Genomic DNA, 23,996 nt, shown 5'->3' on the forward strand with positions numbered 1-23,996 from the left:
ACACAACCAGCTATTTTAGCTGAAAGCACGCTAAAAGCATTAAACCTAATTTTGTATTGAAGTCTTATGATACTCTCTCTCTCTCTCTCTGGCTGCACTGTGCAGCATGTGGGATCTTAGTTCCCCAACCAGGGATTGAACCTGTGCCCTCTGCAGTGGAAGCATGGAGTCTTAAGTGCAGGACCACCAGGAAAGTCCTGAAGTCTTATGATTCTCTTAAAAATTTTAAAAATAGTGTGCCTGTGTCCATCTAAGTTTCTATAAAACTTGTTATAGCCTTGGCTCCAGGATGCTTTCCGTGTTCAATGGCCGGGCCAGTGGAAGGGAATAAAGCCCTGTGACTAATCCAGAGATCCATATACAGCTGTGCTCTTCCTCAAAGAGGAGATTGGCTAGCAGGGTAATTTATAGGGCACAGAAGAGCAAGGTGAGTCCAGGCCACTGTCATCATTCAAAGTCAGCCTTTTAAAGAAATGAAGTAGGCAATTGGATTTGGGTCTATAGGGCAGCCTAGTCACATGCAGGGTGCCACTGTGTAGCCAGATGGCCATCCATCCAGTTAGTGGTCAGAGGTGCAGGCAGAAAAGGCTTTCTCCCTAGCTTGGAGAACTGCCAAAATCTAGTCATGATATCAGGATATTAGCCTAAGAGAAAAGCCTTCCGGTGTAGAGTAAGCCAGTAGCAGAGTCTTACAGGTGAATTAGAGAAATATTGTTCTAATCTGGGTTAACAGAGTTAGACATAGGAAAAGGCAGCAACTCAATGGGGTTGTGTCTCAGTTTGGATTCCGTTAGGAGCAGAGTGGTTTCAGTACAAGCAGTTCCTTTGGCAGTTGAAAGGAACACTGGTCGAGGAGTAGGGAAGCGGTGCAAGGGAGGGGAGGTGGTGGACAATAGGCATGTTTTTAAAGCAGCTACAGCTAGGGGCAACTGAAACTTAATCTTGCTGGGAGACTCTGGGAGACCTTATAGAACGTCTCAGAGTTAGTCTGCTTAGGGTGAAGGAGCTGGGGTATTTATACACCCTTGACAAGTTGAGTCTGCTGTGTAGATGGTGACTCAGGCTCTGGGAACAAGAAAAAGTCATATGTATTAAGTTCTCCAGAGAAACAGAACCAATAGCAATTCCATAGCTATATCTGTATCTATATCTATAGAAATATTTAGTATCAGGCATTTTCTCACACAATTATGGAGGCTGAGAAATCCCACAATCTACTATCTACAAGCTGGAGGCCCAAGAAAGTCAGAGTAGTTCCAGTCCAAATACGAAGGCCTGAGAACCAAGGGAACCAATGGGATAAGTCCTAGTCTGAGTCTGAAGGCCCAAGAACTGGGGGCCTATAGTGTAAGTCCTGGTCCAAGCCTGAAGGTTTGACAAGCAATAGCTCCTTATGCAAGGGCAGGAGATGATGAATGTCCCAGCTCAAACAGAGAGAACAGATTCGTCTTTTTTCCACCTTTTTGTTCTATTTGGGGCCTCAACAGATTGAAAGATGCCCACCCACATCTTTCCTCAATCTACTGATTTAAATGCTACTCTCATCCAGACACAACTAGACATAATAATCAATACCAGCTACCTAAGTATCCCTTAATCCAGTCAAGCTGACAAAACTAACCATCACACCACAGGCAGAGTAAGGAAGGTCTTGATAATTGGAAAACTCATATCCTGGTCAGGACTGTCTGGAAGACTGGGGAGTCTGAGTCATCAAGCAGAGAACTTCAGAGAAAGCAACTAAATGGAGAAGGGAAAAGCAAGAGCTGACAACTCATCTTCTGGGAAACACTTCCCCCTTCTCTCTATGCCTACCACCACCACCGCTACCACCACCACCACCACCACCATGGTAATAGTAGGACAGGGCAAGAGTCTACAGTGGCAACAGACAGAAGGTGTTAACACATGTGACTGCAGTTCGAGTCTCCTCTAGAATTTTCCACAAGGTCTTTGAAAGATTTCTGAAGCCCAATGACATTGCCAGAATGCAATTGAGATCTGAGTGAAGAAAATGTAATTAGGAGTCAAAAGACCCAGTTTGGAGCCCAAATTCTGTCTTAGCTAGTTTCATACTTGGAGGCATCTTGTTCTGCAGTTCTGGCTTTATTTTCTATGTAAAATAGGAATTATAGAGTATCAATTTCATTTTCCAGGAGTTTTTTTTCAGTCGTGGGTATATGAATGCCCTCTGTGAATGTTGATGCACCCTGCAAATGTTCACCTTTATGATTAGTATGCATTGCTGGCTGAAAACAGCATCAAATTTATTGTGTATATTCATAAACCTGCTTAAAAAGTAGATATACTTAAACTAGGCCAAACATTTCTCCTTTAAACTGATTTATTTATGTAAAAAAGCCTAAGATGTAAAATAAACTTTAAGTGACCAATTAAGTTCACATTTAGCCTGGAATCCTCCATTAAAATACGGAAAATGTAAATGCAGTCAATCTGCAGATGATTGAAGAGTGAACGGACCGTTGATTTGAAAAGAATACCTTTTTTTTTTTCATTGAATGAATCATTGTAAAGACATCTTTAACTTTCAGAAATATCTCATTTTAAGTATTTCTTTATTTCAGAATGAAAAATTTTGAAACCAATGATTTAGCATTTTCTCCTAAGGAAAATTTTGGAGACAACAGTGGACTTGCTGCGTATGTGGCTAAAGCAATAGACCCTTCTATCAGCTGGGAGGATATTAAATGGCTAAGAAGATTGACTTCCCTGCCCATTGTTGCAAAAGGCATTTTGAGAGGTTTGTTTATTTCTCTACTTGAGTTCATCCTGATTTTATGATTCTTTATGGATATGATCATGATATTTTTTTCAGGGAAAATAATCAGGAAAAATGAGTATGTAAATAGGAAGAGCCATCTCATCTCTCAGCTCTCCCTTTTGATCTTATTAAGTAAATATTTCCTCCTTCTTAGGTAGTAGTGTGAAAAAGAACAGCACTCTCATGAAGTAAGAAGTTACCTTTTCTAAAGAATCAGGATGCCATTGCCTTACTTTGGAGCTGTCATTGCATCACGGAGTTTGGCAAGATCTAGGTAGGAGGTCTTGAGTTCACTGCTTTGTCTGAGAGCTGCCAACAGCTGCTCTCAGACAACAGGAAGCCCCAAGGATGATATTATGACAGCCAGACTTCTTTTAAGAGCCTTTTCTATTTTCCTCCTGTTCGCTCCCAGTACCAATGACTAGAACTGATTTTTTGAGTGTGGTGAATCCCATACTCCCTTTGAAGGAAGGCTGACAAGAACATTAAAATGCTCAAATATCAAGCCATGGGTATTAAGGAACTTGACCACTTCCCTGGTATCCACATGTATGCAGACCCCACAGGGAGGTACCAATGACTATCGTAATTTGGAGTGTAAATGTGTTCACCCACAAAAATGTTTTCTTGCCTTTGAAAACACTTTTTTTAAAAGTACTGTTATATAGATAACTGCCCAAAACATATTATTTTAAATGGAAATGTTTAAGTAAGAGGTTCTGGGATGACGGATTCTGTTAACTTATCTCAGGGTTAACAATGACTTAGAATCAAAACTTTTTCATAGGTTTTACTTGAATACGTATGCCTCATAGTCCCTATTTATAAAGCTCTAGGCATGCCCCTGACTTTATTTAATCTTATGTACTCAAAAATAAGTAAAAGAATGGGCCTAATGAAGCTTTTAAGTAGTGGGGTTATGTCTAAATCCAGATCTGTCTTAATCTGTACTTTTAAAAAATGTACTTACATTCTTTCCTATTGACCATTGTTTTAGTTCATCTGTGGATTATACTTCATTGAGTATATCCTGATATCATGGACACCTTTAAACAACAGTTTCACTGACCTTACTCACGTCCATACTGTGGTCCGTGACTGTTAGTGCTACTTCCTGCAGCTCTATTCAACTGTAGGTACTGAAGTATTAACCTGAAGGATCTGCCCCATTTATTCATTCATCCATCCACTTATTCACTCACGCATTCATTTCATAAATAAACATTTATCATGCTTACTGTGTGCTAAAATAAAAAAAATAAAATAATTTGAAGTCCTTGGCCAAAAGGACACCCCATTCTTGCAGTAGATAGACCTAAAAAAAAGAATTTGGGTGCAATAAGATGTCACAGATGCTGAGATTGAAATCTATGGAGTATAAGAATGAGGCTGAAGGGACTTCCCTGGTGGTGCAGTGGGTAAGAATCCACCTGCCAGTGAAGGGGACACAGGTTTGAGCCCTGGTTAGGGAAGCTCTCACATGTTGTGGAGCAACTAAGCCCGTGTGCCACAACTACTGAGCCCACATGCCACAACTACTGAAGCCTGCGTGCCTAGAGCCCGTACTCTGCAACAAAAGAAGCCACTGCAACGAGAAGCCTGTGCACCACAATGAAGAATAGCCCCCAATCACCACAACTAGAGAAAGCCTGTGCACAGCAACAAAGACCCAAAGCAGCCAATAAATAAATAAATAGACCACCCAGCTCCTACTAAAAAAAAAAGAATGAGGCTGAAAATAGGATTTAGACAATTATAAAAGTGAGTTAGGGAAGATTTCATTCCAGGATGAAAGGTGATCCTTGAATTTTGCCATGATATCAGGTCAAAAAACTCTTTTTCAGATTTCAGTTATGACAAAACACAGCAGTCACAAGTTAACAATATTAAAACATAAAGTCATATTAGAGAATGTAGACTTTAAGATGGTTGAGAACCACTAAGAATCTTGATCACGGAAGCAACCTCATCAGATTGGCATCTTAGAAAAATGATGATTTGTATAATGACCTTCTCGATGAAGGTGGCAAAACTGTGGTCAGGGAGGCTATTTAGGAAACGGCTGTAGCCCAGGTAAGAGATGACGTGGCTTGACCTACAGTAATGTCAGTGAGGTAATTGAGAGGGTTTTTTACACTAATTTTGTAAAACAAAAACTAATTTTTGTTTTACAAAATTAGTGCTGTTTCAGGTATTTAATTCACTCTCATTACAGAAGTGGCCCTGGGCAATTGGCTTAATTTTTTTAACCAACTTTTCAACTTTGGATTCCCAATATATATAATTTTCTACAACTTTGTCCTCTAGGATATGATGCAAAACTATTGAATTAGACTTTATTATTATGTTTTATGTTGAATGTGACTTGTTTCTCATATTTTCATTATGTTTTGCACCCAATAGACAGCCCAAATATTTATTAAGTAAAATTCCTAGTGAAAACTATATGAATGTCTATAATTAGAGAAAGTTCAAAAGTAAGAGAAGGAAAGACGGGGCATTTGGCATTTGAAAGGAAATAGCTTATTTATACATGTACAGTTTATATTGTCTAGTTTCTCTGTAACTATTTATTTCATTTATTTAACAAACAAGAATCATCACTATGACAACAACTACATCAAGCAGTGCACACGCTCAGTCTGGTTGGAGGGGAGGCCAGTTCTAGGAAATCCAGATCTCATTATTTCACAGATCTTCATCCAGAGGTCACATGGATTGACTGAGAGTCATCTATCTTCTTTCATTTTCCTTTTACCAGAAAGGCACAGATTATGTTTGTAGGAACATGAAATCATGGGCAACTGTAAAGATCTCAATGAAATATCCCCGCTTACTACCATTTTAAGAATTGCATTTGTAGGAATACAGATTGAACTGCAAGATATAATCTCTCGCTGCGGTTAAACTCTTCCCTTGGAAAACTCAACACGAACTCCAAACATGTACTCGAAGCAGGATTAGGTCTTCGCCAGAACTCACGCTAACAAATGGCATATGAGCAGAGACATATGCTTTTTAGAGTTTTATTTTAAATTAAAAAATTTTTAAACTAGGCTGTCTCACATCGGTAGTAGCTTTTGGTCTCTCAGAAACTTCTCTAACTCGTTATTTTCCTATCTCCAGTTTTTAAAGACATTCTCAAAGCATATTCACTCAGTGTTCCTGGATTGTGTTCAAAGCTGCTGCTGTGGAGCTAGGAGTTAGTTACTGACTTCCTCTTGAGATAGCAGGAGTCCTGGGCCAGAAACGCCAAGGGTTTGAGGATAAACCTCTAGTACTTAGATTTCACTTTGGTATATTGGATGAAATATGGAAACAATGTGTTAGTAAGGTAGCAGGTAGTGCTATTCACTATCGATCTTGTGTTTTTCCATCAATTAATGTATTAACTGGCAAATCAACAAATGTGGAATGCCACGTCTGTAAACTCTAGGGATTAATGATCAAAGATTCATGAATATTTTGCTAAGACCATTAGACTCTCTTGTTAAAGAAACTTTTTCTCTCTGGGTTAAAATAAAATGTAAAACTATGGACAAGATTTCATAAGTAACTAATGAAAGGGGCTGTTATCTGGTCATAAATGATTACTTTGTTTTGTCGCTAGATACTCATGATTCTATCTTCTGAGCAAATCATTCTGTCATTTCTCCCTACATTCCCAGCACTGCCTGGAAGAACAGAGAAAACCACTTAAAATGATAAAAGACAACAAACTATGACTTAAGTAGCACTTCCTTCAAAATGAAAGGCTTATAATAACCATAATCCTCACTAGGATAAAAATGTATTGTGATAAACAAAACTCAAGCAAACTTGCTGAAAGTATCCAGCAAATGAATCTTCTTCTACTTACTCATCTTCTTAGTACTCCCTGCACCATCAGATGAAAATAATAATAATAACAGTTCACATTTATCTGCATGCTCAGCATGTGTCAGGCACTTTCTAAGCACTCATTCAACTCATTTATTCCAGAAACCAATCTTATGTGAATCTTTATCCCCATTTCGTAGTTTAGTACACTGATGCGCATGAAAAGAAGTTAAATAATTTGCCACTTACATGGCAAGCACAAAACAGATACAGGATTCAAATTTCAGTGGTCTTACTACTAAGCCTAAGGTATTAATCTCTTTTTCATACTGTGTAATATAAATTTATTGATAGTATTCAATACCTCAAGACACAGGTTATAGCTAATGGTGACGGGTACCTGCATATATATAGGAAGACTGCATACATCTTCAATCATGGAGTTCATAAAATATTATAGTTCATATATTTTGTTTTTTTTAACTTTTGATTTATGTTTGGTATCACATACACAACTAAATAATCAGAGCAATTCCAAATACATTTTACATTGTTTGTGAATGTTACTTATGGTTATATCTCGTCTTTTAGAAAAATACCATACTACATCTCTTTATTAGAGTAGGTAAACTCATGCAAACATTCAAGCTGAGCTAGCCAATATGGCAGCCACTAGCCAAGTGTGGTCATTCAAGTTAATTAAAATTAAATAAAGGTAAAATTCCAGTTTCTCGTGTATGCTGCCACATTTCCATGACTCTATGGCTATATGTGCTGCTTTATGGAATCACACAGATCTAGAACATTTCTATCATCACAGAAAATTATATTGGACAGCACTGTATTAACTTTGTGTCTTTAGAAAACTATTTTCCAAACATGTTTTAAATGATGGTGTATTGGGCTTCTGGTTCAAAACACTCATCAAAAATAAGACCCCACTGAAATTAAAGTACAGAAATCCAAAAATATGCAACACTTATGACAACAAAGCAAAGGAAGATGAGAGGCATAAACATCAGAGAAAACAAGAAATTTATGAAAGAAACAAAACATAAGGGAGCATGTTGACAGGAAGAAAATGAAAAGAAAACTGGCCCTGCAGGTAGTCTTGGTGGGAACCCTGAAGGCAGGATAAAGTCATAACGTGGCATGTCTGGGGGCCTCTGGATGTCTAGTGTGTAAGTGTGACAGAGACGGTGGATGAAAAGTGGAAACTGAAAGCAAAGGGGTGCATTGGTGTTCTGTTTGTGAAGCTCATGCACCAGCCAATAATCCTGTCCCCCTCCCTCACCTCTTGTGCAGTAATAGACAACTTTGCAGAGTAGCTCACTCCTTTTTAATGAAATAAATGAGTGCTGGGACAACCTGTGGGTGGACCACTGTCACAACATGCCATGATCTGTCCTCATTCTGACACTGGGGCTCACAGTCCAGTAGCCCCTCAGTTGACTTTCCTTGTCTTGTTCCACATGGAGCTCCAAGAATTTCTTCCCCAGGCAAAGACTTGGCAGTAATAACATTGATTTGCAAAAGAGCTCTGGAAGCCTACATTAGCTCCCTAGTCTTTCTTCTTAGAATATAAATGAAAACTTTAGCATCACAAGGCATTTCAGAAACACCAAACCATAAAAGACCAAGGTAAATCTATAAGAAAGCTGATTCCAGAGGAAAGAGATAAAATAAGAAAAGAACTAGGAGAAAAACTGGAAGAATTCCCTCTAAGAACAGGAACAAGACAAGGGTGTCCACTCTCACCACTATTATTCAACATCGTTTTGGAAGTTTTAGCCACAGCAATCAGAGAAGAAAAAGAAATAAAAGGAATCCAAATTGGAAAAGAAGAAGTAAAATTGTCACTCTTTGCAGATGACATGATATTATATATAGAAAACCCTAAAGACTCTACCAGAAAACTGCTAGCACTAATTGATGAGTTTAGTAAAGTAGCAGGATACAAAATTAATGCACAGAAATCTCTTGCATTCCTATACACTAACAATGGAAGAGCAGAAAGAGAAATTAAGGAAACTCTCCCATTTACCATTGCAACAAAAAGAATAACATACCTAGGAATAAACCTGCCTAAGAAGGCAAAAGATCTGTATGCAGAAAACTTTAAGACACTGATGAAAGAAATCAAAGACGACACAAACAGATGGAGGGACATACCATGTTCCTGGATTGGAAGAATCAACATTGTGAAAATGACTGTACTACCCAAAGCAATTTACAGATTCAATGCAATCCTGATCAAATTACCAATGGCATTTTTCACAGAACTAGAGCAAGAAATCTTACAATTTGTATGGAAACACAAAAGACCCCGAATAGCCAAAGCAATCTTGAGAAGGAAAAATGGAGTTGGTGGAATCAGGCTTCCTGACTTCAAACTATACTACAAGGCCATAGTGATCAAGACAGTATGGTACTGGCACAAAAATAGAAAGGAAGATCAATGGAATAGAATAGAGAACTCAGAAGTAAGCCCAAACACATATGGGCACCTTGTCTTTGACAAAGGAGGCACGAGTATACAATGGAAAAAAGACAGCCTCTTCAATAAGTGGTGCTGGGAAAATTGGACAGCAACATGTAAAAGAATGAAATTAGAACACTTCCTAACACCATACACAAAAATAAACTCCAAATGGATTAAAGACCTACATGTAAGGCCAGACACTATAAAACTCCTAGAGGAAAACATAGGCAGAACACTCCATGACATCCATCAAAGCAAGATCCTTTTGGACCCACCTCCTAGAATCATGGAAATAAAATCAAGAATAAACAAATGGGACCTCATGAAACTTAAAAGCTTTTGCACAGTGAAAGAAACCATAAAGAAAACTAAAAGGCAACCCTCAGAATGGGAAAAAATAATTGCCTATGAAACAATGGACAAAGGATTAACCTCCAAAATATACAAGCAGCTCATGAAGCTTCATACCAAAAAAGCAAATAACCCAATCCACAAATGGGCGGAAGACCTAAATAGACATTTCTCCAAAGAAGACATACAGAAGGCCAACACACACATGAAAAGATGCTCAACATCACTCATCATCAGAGAAATGCAAGTCAAAGCTACAATGAGGTATCACCTCACACCAGTCAGAATGGCCATCATCACAAAATCTGGAAACCACAAATGTTGGAGAGGGTGTGGAGAAAAGGGAACTCTCCTGCACTGTTGATGGGACTGTAAGTTGGTACAGCCACTATGGAAAACAATTTGGAGGTTCCTTAAAAAACTACAAATAGAATTACCATATGATCCAGTAATCCCACTCCTGGGCATATACCCAAAGAAAACCATAATCCCAAAAGAAACCTGTACCATAATGTTTATTGCAGCACTATTTACAATAGCCAGGACATGGAAGCAACCTAAATGCCCATTAACAAATGAATGGATACAGAAGATGTGGCATATATATACAATGGAATATTACTCAGCTATAAAAAGGGATGAGATGGAGCTATATGTAATGAGGTGGATAGAACTACAGTCTGTCATACAGAGTGAAGTAAGTCAGAAAGAGAAGAATAAATATTGTATGCTAACTCACATATACAGAATCTAAAAATGGTATTGATGAACTCAGTGAGAAGAACAAGGATGCAGATACAGAGAATGGACTGGAGAACTCGGGGTATGTGAGGGGGCGGGGGGTGGGGGGGAGGCTGAGACGAGGCGGGGGAGTGGCACAGGCATGTATATACTACCAACTGTGAAATAGTCAGTGGGAGGTTGTTGTATGGCGGGGGGGGGGGGTCCAACTCGAGGATGGAGGATGCCTTGGAGGACTGGGGCAGGGAGGGTGGGAGGGACTCGAGGGGAGGGGAGTCGGGGAAGGGCGGGAATACGGGGATGTGTGTGTGAAAACAGATGATTGAGCCTGGTGTACCCCCAAAAAAATAATAAAAAAAAAAAAAGAAAAGAACTTAAAAAATTTCAAATGATAGAGAAATTGAAAATATGCCTAAATAAGAAAAATCTGTCATGAAAAGAAAATCATAATATAAAAATTGCTCCCAAATATTAAAAACATGATTTCTGGAATTAAAAATAAAATTATTGTTGATTAACTGAAGAAGAAAGCCAAAGACATTTTCCAAAAAGTAAAACAAAAAGACAAATAGGAAGAAAATATGATTAAAGGAGAGATTTGAAGACACTTTACAATGTCCAATATCCAACTGAAAAGGGCTTCAGCTAGAAAAATAAAGAAAAGGGGGAGGGAAGAAATTATTAAAGACAGACATGATCTGAATGCTGGAGATATTAATCAGTAGACTGAGAAAACAAGTCACAGCATATTACATCTCTTGTGAAATTTCAGGAGGAAAGTGTGTATGAGGGGAGAAAACAAACATAAACAGGTTACTTACGAAGTAATGGGAGTTAAACTAGCCTCAAACTTCTTGTCAACAATGGGCACCTGAAGACAATGGAGTCATGTTTTTTAGGTTCTAAGGAAAATAATATTTTCAGCCTAGAATATTATGCCTATTCCAATTATCATCCAAACACAAGAGAAGTTATTCAAATGCTCTACGAGCGCACCTCCCATGGATCCTTTTTCAGGAAGCTACAAAGGAATATACTATAAACAAATGAGAAAACTTACCAAATGAAAGCATAAACTTGACTAGAAATAGATTCAATCTAGAGAGAGTAGGAGAATTCCTATAAGGTGGAGAGTAAGGCCTTGAGAATAACTAGAGCAGGATAGAACAGGAAGGCAGAGGGCTCCCGGAGGTAGACTCCAGAGGGAAGACGAGATGATTTAAATAGGTTAGATAGAATCATGGAGAGGTTTGAAATTTGAGGATCCTCTAAAGTCTTGTGATAAATGGAGGGGGAAAAAAAAAAAAAAAAAAGAAAGGTAATTGCAAATCCAGGAAAAGAAAACTGTGTAATAAAACATGTATGGTCCAAATTTGAAGCGACTTGAAAATATAAAATATTAATGAACGAATGGGGTGGGGGAAAAAGTCATCTTCCAACCTTGAGGCTAGGGCCTTTTCCTCGTGAGTGCCTCAGAAGTTGCCGGTGAGCTCTCACAAGATGTAATGCATGCTTGGATTAAAAGAGTTACATTGAAACATTGGATTTTATATTTAATAAAAAATAAATGTAGAATATCAATCATTATATCTAGTATGTAACAAGATGCCTAACACAAGGTATGCTTACAAGTGGATAGATAACATACAAAAATAGTTAGTTGGTAAACACTGGCAATTCATATATTAGATGACCTTTCATACTACAGTTAATCCCTGAACAGCATAGGCTTGAACTGCACTATAGATTTTTTTCAATTCTTAGTACCATGGTCTTACACTACCCCGGGGTTGGTTGAATCTGTGGATGTGGAACCACAGATACAGCAGAACCGCATATGCAGAGGACCAACTGTAAGTTATAAAAGGATTTTTGACTGTGTGGAGGTCGGTGCCCCAACGCCTGCATTGTTGGTCAATGGTCAACTGTATTTTATTGCATTTTAAGTTTTGTCATAACATTCCTTATATACTTATATATATATATATATATATATACTATTTATTCCTTATAGTACGTATAGTATATATATAGTGTATATTCCTTATACATACTAGTCTCTGATAGTATATGTTCCTTATACATACTAGTCTCTAATAGTATATATTGCTTACATATACTGATCTCTAATAGTAATAGTAATAACAACAACATGATGACAAGATGTCTTGTTTGGCTCAGGCTGCTTTAACAAAATACAGTAGCCTGAGAGACTGAGTGTTCTAAAAAACTGAAATTTATGGGCTTCTGGAGGCTGGAAGTCTGAGATTAGGTAGCTAGCATGGTCATTTTCTGTGAAGGCTCTTCCCTTGAGTTGCAGACGGCTACCTTGCCACTGTGTGCCCACATGCCCCCTTTCTTGTGTGCGTGCAGAAAGAGGAGAAAGCTCTCTGTTGTCTTCTTATAAGGGCACTAATACCATCATGAGTGTCCTACTCTCATGACCTCATCTAACCCTAATTACTTCTCAAAGCATTCACCTGCAAATCCTTGGGGGTTACACATTCGGGGTTAAAGATTCAACATATGAATTTTTTAAGGATATAAACATTCGGTTTATAACACATGGGTTTATCATTTCCATACACCTATAATTTTAGAAGAAAAGTATTACTAGCATTATTTTGAAAAATGGAAATATTTAAAAACTAGTATTCCATAAAACGCAGTTTGGAAAATGGTGGTTTGGCATAAAACTTTCAAACAATCAGAATTACAAATTCTCCTATGAATTTTTTTTTTTATTATTCTTAGTCAGGTCTGCTCTTGATCTCCATCGCTGAATTTATAAATATATACAATGTTCTGTATCTATCTGCTTAAGTTTTCAAAATCTGATTTCACTACAACCTTGGGCTAATTTTGAGTGCTAAACTTGAGAACCAATGCTCTTTTCGTAATTGTACTAGCAAATGGTTTTATTGGGAGAATTTTGAATGTAATAGTTTAAAATATAAGTATAAAAAAAGCTGGAAATTAATTCTTAAAGAAGTTAATCTATTTTAAAACTATATTTTCAGAAACCAATATATTTTGAGGTATGATTAGAGATGTAGCATATAGTTTTAATATTACATTTTTATATAGTTCAATGAGCAAAATACATTTAATTATAGAACACTATTACTTAAAATAATTACTAAAGTTATAACTTTGTATTAAAGAATGTTTTTGAAATAGACTTGTTCATCACCTGTATAGTGCTTGCTACTTATAAATTCTTTCATGGTATCCAAATGTAGAGGAGTAAATATATTAAAAGCTAAATAATTGATCTTGTTAATACTAAAAATACTTAGCATGAGTATCTCCTTATGAGGATATATGCATTTTAACTGCATGTCAATTTACTATCTATTGATAATTTTATTTCATCATTAAATTGTTACAAATGTTTACCTTTTTTTGGTCAAAGAAGCCATCACTATAATTCTAGATTTAACTCTTGGGTGAATTTCTGTGCTAAAGTTTCCAAGCAAGGTACATATGTGTGAGGTCAGGCTCCCTTAGACTGGGTTGCTTTGACCTCAAAACTCAAGTCTCCTATTTAAGTTACCTTTTCTAGATGATGGTCCTCTTGCTCTTTCTAGGTGATGATGCCAGGGAGGCAGTTAAACATGGTCTGGACGGGATCTTGGTGTCAAATCATGGGGCTCGACAGCTCGACGGCGTGCCAGCCACTGTGAGTTTCGGCAAATGCTCGATTGGAATTCCCATTTCTATCCCAGTTTTGGCTATCTCTATGAATGCCTTCCCTCATGTATCTATTTTTGTGAACACTAAAGGTAAAAAATTATGAATATATGTAAGATCTCAAATTTTAGTTCAGTGGCAAGTAACTACCTAAATTAGATCATTTTTCAGTCTAATTATTTATTTGTAAACTTATGAAAGTCTGTGTTAAATAAGCAGCCGTTTGTGGGCAGGGATTATTCCTGTATTCATAGACATACTGATAGGTATGTTGTAAATTGGAGCATGAAAGACAAGATTATGCTAAGAGTCTTGGAGGTGGGGGTTGAAGAACTGCAGAGTAAGGGCAGGTGGGGAAAAGAGGTGGAAATCCTGTGGCCCAGGTAAGGAGAGGTCTGCTGCAAACAAGCTACACTGTTGGAGCTGTGAACTACCTTGGTTGCGCAGTGGAATCACCTGGGAAGCTTAAAAGAATCCTAATTCCCAGGCTGCACCCTAGATCCATCCATCAGAACCTTGTGGGGCCAGAGGAGACAGAGGCATCAGTATTTTTGACAGCTGCCTAGGATATCCAATGTGAATCTATATTTTTTATATACTATACACTCTGTGCTAGGCAAATCAGAGTCCAGAATCCAGATATAAAAGTAAACTAAATGGGCTGGAATGGTGTGAGATGGAGTTAAAACTGTAAAGGAGAGCAATTAGTTTCGAAGAGGCCAAGAGCCAAGGAGCCCAACCAGGCATAAACTTTAAAGGTCAAGGACTGGGGGGCCCAGACATGTATCAAAAGTCATGTAGGCAGACACATATCCAGGGCTGGATTTCACAGACCCATGATCTAGAATGGAGGCCAGGAGCTGTAGGTGGGGTGGGGTCTCCGACCATGCTGTCCATTTGTGGGAAAATGACCAAGATTCTTTTAGATGAGGCAGTGGGCTTGCAGTTGCCTTTTACCTCTGCTCTGTTCCCATGTGGACCCCTGTTTTTACAAGTGTGAGTCTAAAAGTGAAATGGAAAAGAGTGAGATGTGTTTGGGGAATGCCACGGAATCCATTTTGTTTTCAGCACCTGGTGGGAGTCGAGAGTCCTGGGACATACACCTGCTCAGACAGGTCAAAGAGTAGGTCCTTGAATATTATGAGTCATTGGATATGCAATAGGAAAGCCTTTAGTCAGCAGCAATGAGTATTATAAATTGGACTGTGGCATGACAGGGGGCAGGAAGACCCATGAGGGGGCCCAGATAATTATGATAGCCAAGGAAAGAGAGAAGGGTCTGACCTGCTAGGGGGCAGAGGGAATCAATAGTCCCTCTGAATCTCAGCTTTTGCATCTTTTAAAGTTTAAAAATCAATTAGAGTATTTCTCTGGTGCCTTGAAACTTTAGTATTCTATCAACATAATCTCATTTATCATAGGCAAAGTAAGCTAGCATCACGTAACAAAACTTGAATAAATATGTATCTACACAATAATGTAGATGGACTTTCTAGACCATCATCTCTGAGCTGGATCATCATATACATTTCCCCCTTTTGTTAGAGCCGTTTAGTCATAGTTATTATGGGATGGTTTTAATTGGGATGAACATTTAAATTTATGCAAATAATTTAGTCAAGTAATAGTGGATTACTGTTTCATAAAACTAGCGGGTTGATTTTGCTAAAGCCATGGATGTTGTGTAGGTCTTAGTGCAGACTGAATGACAACAGGAGACCATTGGGTATACACATTTGCACTTAGAGTGTTTCTTGAAGCACTAATGGGCTAATGGTGGGAATGAACCAAGTCTTTGCACACAGTCAATAATTAAAATCATAAAATTGGACATTGTCAGCTCTTTCCAATTCAGCATTAGTTATAAAGACCCATCTTTTTAGGTGATATTAAATGTTGCCTGCAGTGGAGAGTGAAGAGCTCCTCTGGGCAGGGAGAAGTTTGTCACAGTTCAAGGATTTTCCGTGGATTTATACCTCTCTTGTGTACAAAGACGTAGACTTAGTGTGCAGGCCAAATTAAGTTTGTTTTCTAAAGATAAAATCTAAATCTGCTGAAATGAAATCTAACTAGATTTTAAGGGAAAAATATCTGAACGATTTGGTTTATTTCCTCCTGGCTGAGGGGATATGGAAACTGATCTAAAGGGGCTTTTTGAGTTGTGGTCTCAGAGACTGTTTAAGAAAAACAATGACCCTCCACTTTGGGTGATGTGTGCATGCGAAGAGATTCTTGCTTGAGTTTTGCCTCCTACTTTAGAGCAAATGTGAGGTGTATGCTGCTGAGAAGAATGTGAAGCAGGATTAAGTTTATAGTGAAGGTGTTTTTCTCTCGGTGTGATGGTTTTGAGGCGTGTGGCAAAAGGCTTGGAGGAGGCTGTGGCATAAAACTTTTCGGTAGATACACAGAAGGACTTGCTCTCCTGCACGTTCTGTGACATCATAAATCAGAGCCAAAGAGGGAGCATGACTTCACTGGAAGAGCATTGAAATGAATCCAGAGTCTTCAGTTCAAGTCCTTGTCATGCCTCTTCTGAGGAGTGAGAGCTGGGTGAGCAAGTTGCTCAGAAATTTCAGCCTGAGCCTCTTCATAGTGTTGTGTTGGTTGCAAAAATAACCACAGCAGAGTTCAAAAATAAGTTCACACTAAGATCGTTAGGGTGAAGGTAATAGTGTGGCCAAGACTGGTCTTGGAGTAATTAGAGAATGAAATGGCAGAATCAAATCAATTCCCCAAATCCACAGTACTAGAAAATCTAAATCTGGGGTCTAAAGACAGATTTTCTGGAGGCTTTGAACCCTAGGAACATTTTATTTTTTCATTTTTTCATTCTTGTTTTGGTGCTGACTGGACCCAAACTACCTTAAAGTTAAAAATATGACATTCTTTTCTAGTAAAAATTCTCAACTGTAAAATATTTTCATAAAATAAGGTTTGGGTTGTTAAATCAGTGAGTCCTTGGGCATATTCTATGAGATCTAAGAAATTTCATTTTTCCTTCTGAAAGGGATTCATGACATTCTATCTTTGAGAAACACTTGATATATCAGTTAGCTTTTGCTGTGTAACAAACCACTCTGAAATTTACTAGCTAAAATCCAATAGCCATTTATTCATGTCACAACTTTGTGAGTTGGCATTTTGAGCTGAGATCCACTGGGAGATTTCTCTGCTCCTGGCTGGACTCACTCATATGGGTCTGTGGTCAACTACTGGCTCTGGTGTAGGATGTTCTCAGCAGGGATGACTGCATCATCTCACATCTGGCATATCAGGTGGGCTGGTTCTCACGAGGTGGCAATTTTCCTAGCAAGTGGAAATATGCACAGCCTCTTGAGCTCTAGGCTTAGAACAGGCAACTGTCACCTCTCTTGTTCTGTTGGTGAAAGCAAGTCACAAGACTAGTCTGGATTCAAGGGGTGAGGAAATAGACTCCTCTGGCCGTTTCTCCTTCATGGTGGGAGGAGTGAAAATGTCACTTTGGAAGGAAATGAAGACAGGGAGGGAGATAGTTGCAACCATTTTTGCAATTGCAAACAATCAGTCAGACCTATACGGATAGTGATTTTCTAAATGTGCTTCGTAGAACTCACCCCCCCACCCCCACCCCCAGTCAGGGCTGCCTGGTGAAGTGTGATGGGTATAGAGTCAGAGTACGACTTGTAGGCAGTGGCCTGGAATCTGTCTCCTTTACTGTTAACTAAAACACCTCTGGCTTTATCTGCTTTTGTTTGTGCTCAACTGTTTTGGTTTGGAAACTTTAAAGGGTTTCATGCTAGAATGTCAGAAATCAAGAGTATAGCACCAAATGCTATAAAAATGTGGAAAGATGGAAGCCCGCTATGAGTGGAAGTTTTGTGGCACAGGGAGGATCTTGAGCAGGAACAAGAAAGAGCAGGGCTCTTTGGGAGTCAGATCCCCGTGGGATTCTTTTTAGATTCCTTAAACTGCCTGGCACAGTGCCTAGAATCTGCCAGGTCATCAATAAAGTGTTTGATAAATCAGTGAATGGATGGATGAGTGAGCAGTAGTACACTGGAATCTTACCATATTTTTCTGTAGATTAACACTGCTGGAGCTAAGCCTGCAATTAGATGTCTAAAGAACCACTAAGGAAAGAAAAGCTGAAATGAATGGTCTCTTAGATGTGTAGCAAGCTGAAAAGAAGGAAACAGAACAGTCATTAAATAGTGGGTTTGTCTACTGTATTTACTTATTTGATCTGCTCTGATCAGAATTATTCTGTGTAATATATACCCAGTAAAAGTGCAGCTCTAGAGAGAAAAGAGGGAGGATAGAAACGCTCAGCGATGGACAGAGCATCCTTGTCCGTGGACATAGGAAACACCAACCTGGGCTTCGCTTTATAATCCAGGATTCACATTTTAAGTATCCTTATCAGTTTTTTTTTTTAAGGCCAGGTTGGGCATTGAAAAGATCCTAAACAGACTTGATTTGCGTGACTTTGAAAATGTGTATTGAACCCAAGCTAGCTAATATTTTTCTTTGGTTTTGGTTTCAAATGGGGAAATATGCTTAATTATAGCTTGCATCATCACTTGGAAATTGTAGCATTTATATGTTGATGTAACTTGCCTCACTGTAAAAGGAGGATTATGTATGGGTAAAGGGATGTATGTAAATGGACCTAAAGCATGTTTGGCCAGGCAGAGAAGCCGAAAGGAAAAGGGGAAAATCACATTACCTGCCAAATGTTTTAGGGGCCGTGCTCCAACTGTTGCCTTCACTTCCTCCAAATCTGTAGTTGAGTTTGGTCTTCAGCCTTTTACATAAAGCTCTCTTTAATTTGAGCCTCTAAAATTTTAGGGGAGAAGTGGGAAAGCTTTTGAGTGATTTCAGCACAATTATTTCTAGAAAAACTACACTTGGATATATGGACTTAATTTTATATTTAAATACTTGGGGATGAATGTGGATAATTTCTACAGATTTTGACCTACAGGTCACCTTGGGAATTGTTTCCACCCTCAAGTGCAAAGATTTACATCAAAGTAGCCAATTGTATCAGTTACTAGCTATCAACCGTACTGGTTATTAGCCAACTTTATGAGCAAGAAAACAAAAGATTGCAAACTCAGTGATTTACATCAACAGAGTCTTTATTCCTGTGAAGCTTTGTGTCAACTGGAGGTCTGCCAGTCTAGATTTGCTACTGGTTAGATGGCTGTGCTCTGAGTTTCAGGTCCAGCTGGGCTTGAATGGGACAGCTCTGCTTGCTGAATATCTACCCTGGGTCTCAGCTAAAGGAGAAGCACTGACCGGGGGATTCTCCTCTCATGGCAAATGGCACAGGTGAAGGAGAAAGTTGAAATGCATGAGGTCTCCTAAGGTCTATGTCCAGAAACGGCACTTTGCCACCTCTGCTCACGTATCATTGGCCAAAGTAGATTGCAAGGCCAAGGCCACTGTCAAGGAATGGTAAGTGCACTCTGTTTCTTTTAGTAGGAAACACTGGCAAGTGGCCTTGGAAAGATTGGGTTCAGAGTGTTGAGAAGAATTAGGAACAATAATGCAATCTACAAGATAGACCTCAGTGAGGATCTTATATTCTCTAGTGCTGATATAAGCCTGTCATCAATTGCCAGTCAAGATGAGGACCTTCCAGGTGCATGTGGTCATTTTCCTTAAAAGCAAGAAAATATTTTCAGGGAGAGTTCTTTAATGTATAGCTGGATGTTTGCTATGTTATTATATGTATCTGCTATAGTATTATACATATTCCCGTATTTTGGATAGGAAAATCAGAGACTAAGTTTTTTGTGTGACTGGTGGCGTTTGCATTTTTATATACCATTGCTTCTACCACAATCTGAGTATGAATTTTAATTGATTTTCAATTAATTAATAATGTTCAGAGTAATTTATATGAGCAAGATAATTCATTTATACTTGTGTTTAATAAAAAATAACTATATCTTTTAAGATCATTACGTTTTTGAAATTGTGTTTATATACATTTTTCAATATTTATTTTATTTAATTTATTTATTTTTAAAATATTTTGGCTGCGTTGGGTCTTCCTTGCAGCATGCAGGATATTCGTTGAGGCATGCAGGATCTTTCCTTGTGATGCGTGGACTTCTCTCTAGTTGTGGCATGGGGGTTTTCTCTTCTCTAGTTGTGGTGTGTGGTCTCCAGGGTGCCTGAGCTCTGTAATTTGCGGCTCACAGGCTCTCTAGTTGTGGCACGCAGGCTTAGTTGCCCCGTGGCACATGGGATCTTAGTTCCCAGACCAGGGATCGAACCCGTGTCCCCTGCCTTGCAGGACGGATTCTTTACCACTGGGCCACCAGGGAAGTCCCTATTTTTTTGGATCATGATAGTTGAATTTGAGTATCAGGAATAGAATAAAACCCTTGGACTTTGATAGAAAAATGTCACTCAGTTCCAAATGTAGTCAGTTTTTAGTGACTGGCATTTGCACCTTTTTTTATTTTGGGAGGGAATAGTTTTACTGTTGATTCTAAACCTAGCCTCATTCACTGTAGCCCTAGTCAGGCAGCTGGTGGCCTGTGGACACCGAGCTGGGGACAATTCAGCATGCCTAGTGTCACATCACTGCCCTCTTCTCTCCACAGATTGATGCCCTGCCAGAAATCGTGGAGGCTGTGGAAGGGAAGGCGGAGGTCTTCCTGGACGGGGGTGTGCGGAAGGGGACCGACGTTCTGAAAGCTCTGGCCCTGGGAGCCAAGGCTGTGTTTGTGGGGAGACCGATCATTTGGGGCTTGGCTTCCCAGGTAATTGGAGGACAAAAGCAGTAAATATATGAAACAGGATGACTCCACTATGAAATAAATCCATGCAGCCAGTCAGACGGACTTGCTCAAAAGATCTGTGTCTTCTATTTAATTAGGGGGAGAAAGGCGTTGAGGATGTCCTTGAAATACTGAAGGAAGAATTCCGGTTGGCCATGGCTCTGAGTGGTAAGACTTGGCGTCCTCATTTACAACTTCTTTTCTTCTGGGTGTCTTTAGGCCAGGCTCCTTGGTGGAGAGAAGTGAATCTGAGAGGGAAGAGGAGAGAATCATTTGGAGGGTGATTAAATTTAAAGTTGGTTGCATGCTCACAGCTCCAGTGTAGAGCTCTCTCTGGACGGAGGGACCATGACGCATGCTGTCTGTAGCGGTCACTTAGCCTCTGCCTTTGAAGGTTTTCTCAGGGATTGTTTGGCGAGACTTATTAATACCTTAAGGGTGAACACTACATCATACTCTTCATCCTCTCTTAACACATGCATGATAACTCTAACTGGCCAGTCAACAGCTCCACCTGGATGTCTAAGGGGCATCTCAAAGTCTACCTGTCCAAAGCTATGCTGTTAACTTTCTCCATTAAACCTGCTCTACCAGCAGACTCTCCAGTCTCAGTTCATGTTAATACTTTGTCTCAGTTGCTCAGATAAAAAATCTCAAGTCACTCTTGACTCCTTTTCTCTCTCATACCCTCACATCCACAGAGGTGCTTTCTGTAAAAGAGACCTCACTCACCACCTCCACTGCCACCCACCTGGCTGGAGCCTCATCATCTTCCTTCATCTTGGACACTATGATGGTCTCCCTGTGTATCTCTCCCGTCGTTGTCTCTCTTTCCTTGGGAATTTTGGGTCAGCCTGTCTGTTGTTGCTTCCATCCCTGTCCCAGTCTATGCTGATCACAGCATCAAGACTGTGCTTTTATTTTTTTTATGTTTTTTGTGCTTTTTTTTAGATTTTTCATTAGTGGTTTTATTTATTTATTTATTTATTTATTTATTTATTTATTTATTTATTATTTTTGGGGGGGTACACCAAGTTCAGTCATCTGTTTTTATACAAGAGACTGTGCTTTTCAACATTAACTCAGCTCATATCACTCTTCTGACCAGAACCCTCCAATGGCCCTCAACTGAGTCAGAGTCAACGCCAAAGTCTTTACGATGGTCTACGAGGTCTTATGTGGTTGACCTCTGTCACCTCTCTGATTTCAGCTCCTCCTGTCACTCGTGCTCATTCCACCCAGGCCACATTTGCCTCCTTGCTTATCCTTGACGATGTCACACATGTTTCAGCCTTAGAGCTTTGGCCTTGGCCATTCCTCCTGCCTGGACACTCTTTCCCCAGATATCTACATGACTAACTCTCCCATGTCCTTCAGCTCACACTTACATCCTGCTTTCTCACAAGGTCCCATCCTGCCCACCGTATTTAAAATGGCAATTTGTCCTACACCCACTCAACTTCCACCTTTTCTCCCCTATTAATATTTCATTATTTTTCCGTAGCACCTAACACCTTCTGTAGATCATCTATTATGTTATTTATTTTTTAATTACATGCATTACATATTATCTATTTTCTCTCTGGAATGTAAGAACCCCAAGGCGGGGGTCTGTGTTGTCTTCACTGCAGTATCCCCAGTGTCTAGAGCAGCGCGTAGCACATAAATAATAAGTATTTGCTGAAAGAACTAACAAGTAAATAATCACCATTATTCCTAGCAACTGTTTTGAATTTGACTCAGAATGGACCTCTAGATGCAAAGAATCACCTTAAGTCAATTATCACCTCCCCCACTTTTGGAGGTAACGAGGGCCTCTTTTTTTTGATCCCTGTCACCCAGATTGTCCCCACATGTAGAATTCCTGAGATCGGTGGTCTACGCACTCCTGAGCTGCAGCCGTGTGGACACAGCATCAGTGAGAAGAACGCCATTCTCTGAATCCTCACTCCGCATTTTAATTTGCTACAGACATATCCTAAAAGAGAGCTTTCAGCCAGTGACTCTCTATTAAATGTGGCAGAAAAGAATATACTCTTTGTGTTAATAAAAATATGTGCCAGTCATTTTGTGTTAAGGACTGTTTAGGTAATAAAAATGGTCTCATGCCACATAAGATTTGGCAAGCCTACCTTGAATCATAAACCTTACATTTGTCAAGTTTTACATTCCTTGGGAAAACGATTACCTGCCTGATTATTATTGCATTCATTTCATATTAAATGTATGCGTTATTTTTCCAGGGTGCCAGGATGTGAAAGTCATCGACAAGACATTGGTGAGGAAAACTCCTTTGGCCCTTTCCAAGATCTGACAGTGCACAATATTTTCCCATCTGTATTATTTTTTTTTTTTTTGGCGTGTATTACTTGACAAAGAGACACTGTGCAGAGGGTGACCACAGTCTGTAATTCCCCACTTCGATACAAAGGGTGTCGTTCTTCTCCAACAAAATAGCAATCCCTTGCTATTTTAAGTTCATTGCTTTTGACTTTTCAATGAGTGTCCTAGGAACCTTTTAGAAAGAAATGGACTTGCATCCGGGAAATATATAAACTGTTAAAAAGAAAACATAGAAAATGGGTTTCGACAACGTCATCCCCTGGCAGCCTCACATGCTACAAAGCAAAAGATATCCTTGGGTAAAATTGGAGGTAGCTAGTGCAGAAGTAAAAAGATAATAACCTCCCTGTCTATTAACCCGCATTGTGTGTGGATATCCCTAAAATTGTGTTCTTAAAATCTAAGCGCAGGTTCAGAAGGCTGCATGTGCCTGGAGAGACAGGGGATTTGAATTCACAATACTAAAGAGACAGCGCTTGATAGAATTAGGATAAGTTGGTGGTAATTTGTGATTTTCTAGATACTTTTTAACTCCCCGGGCTATGCTACTTCTTTGAATGTAGATTTCTATTCACATCTTTAGTATCAGAATATATCTGAGTATTTTATGACATAAATTGCTTCTTAATCAAAGAGAAATAAAGCATTTTTGGAAAAGAAGCTATCTGGTCTATTTGTAACAATATGAATTTCAACCATTTTAATCTCTGAACCCGAATTACCTCTCTGTTCCCTTGTGCATCCCCATTCACTCGCTGCACCTCCTTGTTCCTCTTCTTATTCGTTTGCTTCTTTCCACTCACAGTCACGTGCAGGGGCAGCTACATGATCTGTGAGGGCCATGCCAAGTGAAGATGCGGGCCCCTTTATCAAAAAACCAGGAAAAAGTCCTTTTCCTTTCTTCCAAGATTTTTCTCTTAACCTGTCAAGGTCCCTTTTTTGTGCTATCTAATGTCATGTTTCCTTGGACTCGGGGCTCCTCACAGGTGCCCGAACACCGCCCTGTGAT

At 39.2% G+C, this 23,996-nt stretch overlaps 1 protein-coding gene across 2 annotated transcripts in view; it reads left to right on the plus strand.

Annotated features, from left to right (window-relative positions):
* HAO1 (hydroxyacid oxidase 1) overlaps positions 1–23,647 on the plus strand; it is a 53,852-nt gene extending 30,205 nt beyond the window's left edge. The window contains exons 4-8 of one of the 2 annotated variants that reach the window (XM_057700754.1): positions 2,586–2,761; positions 13,766–13,857; positions 20,468–20,626; positions 20,743–20,812; positions 22,888–23,647. In XM_057700754.1, coding sequence (XP_057556737.1) covers positions 2,586–2,761; positions 13,766–13,857; positions 20,468–20,626; positions 20,743–20,812; positions 22,888–22,958 — 568 coding nt within the window. In that variant the 3' untranslated portion in view covers positions 22,959–23,647. Of the gene's footprint in view, positions 1–2,585; positions 2,762–13,765; positions 13,858–20,467; positions 20,627–20,742; positions 20,813–22,486; positions 22,772–22,887 lie in introns of those variants that run through there. The other variant, XM_057700755.1, reaches the window with a different exon arrangement.
* Positions 23,648–23,996: the final 349 nt, after the last annotated feature.

Source organism: Hippopotamus amphibius, chromosome 12, assembly GCF_030028045.1.
Source record: "Hippopotamus amphibius kiboko isolate mHipAmp2 chromosome 12, mHipAmp2.hap2, whole genome shotgun sequence".
Classification (NCBI taxonomy): domain Eukaryota; kingdom Metazoa; phylum Chordata; class Mammalia; order Artiodactyla; family Hippopotamidae; genus Hippopotamus; species Hippopotamus amphibius.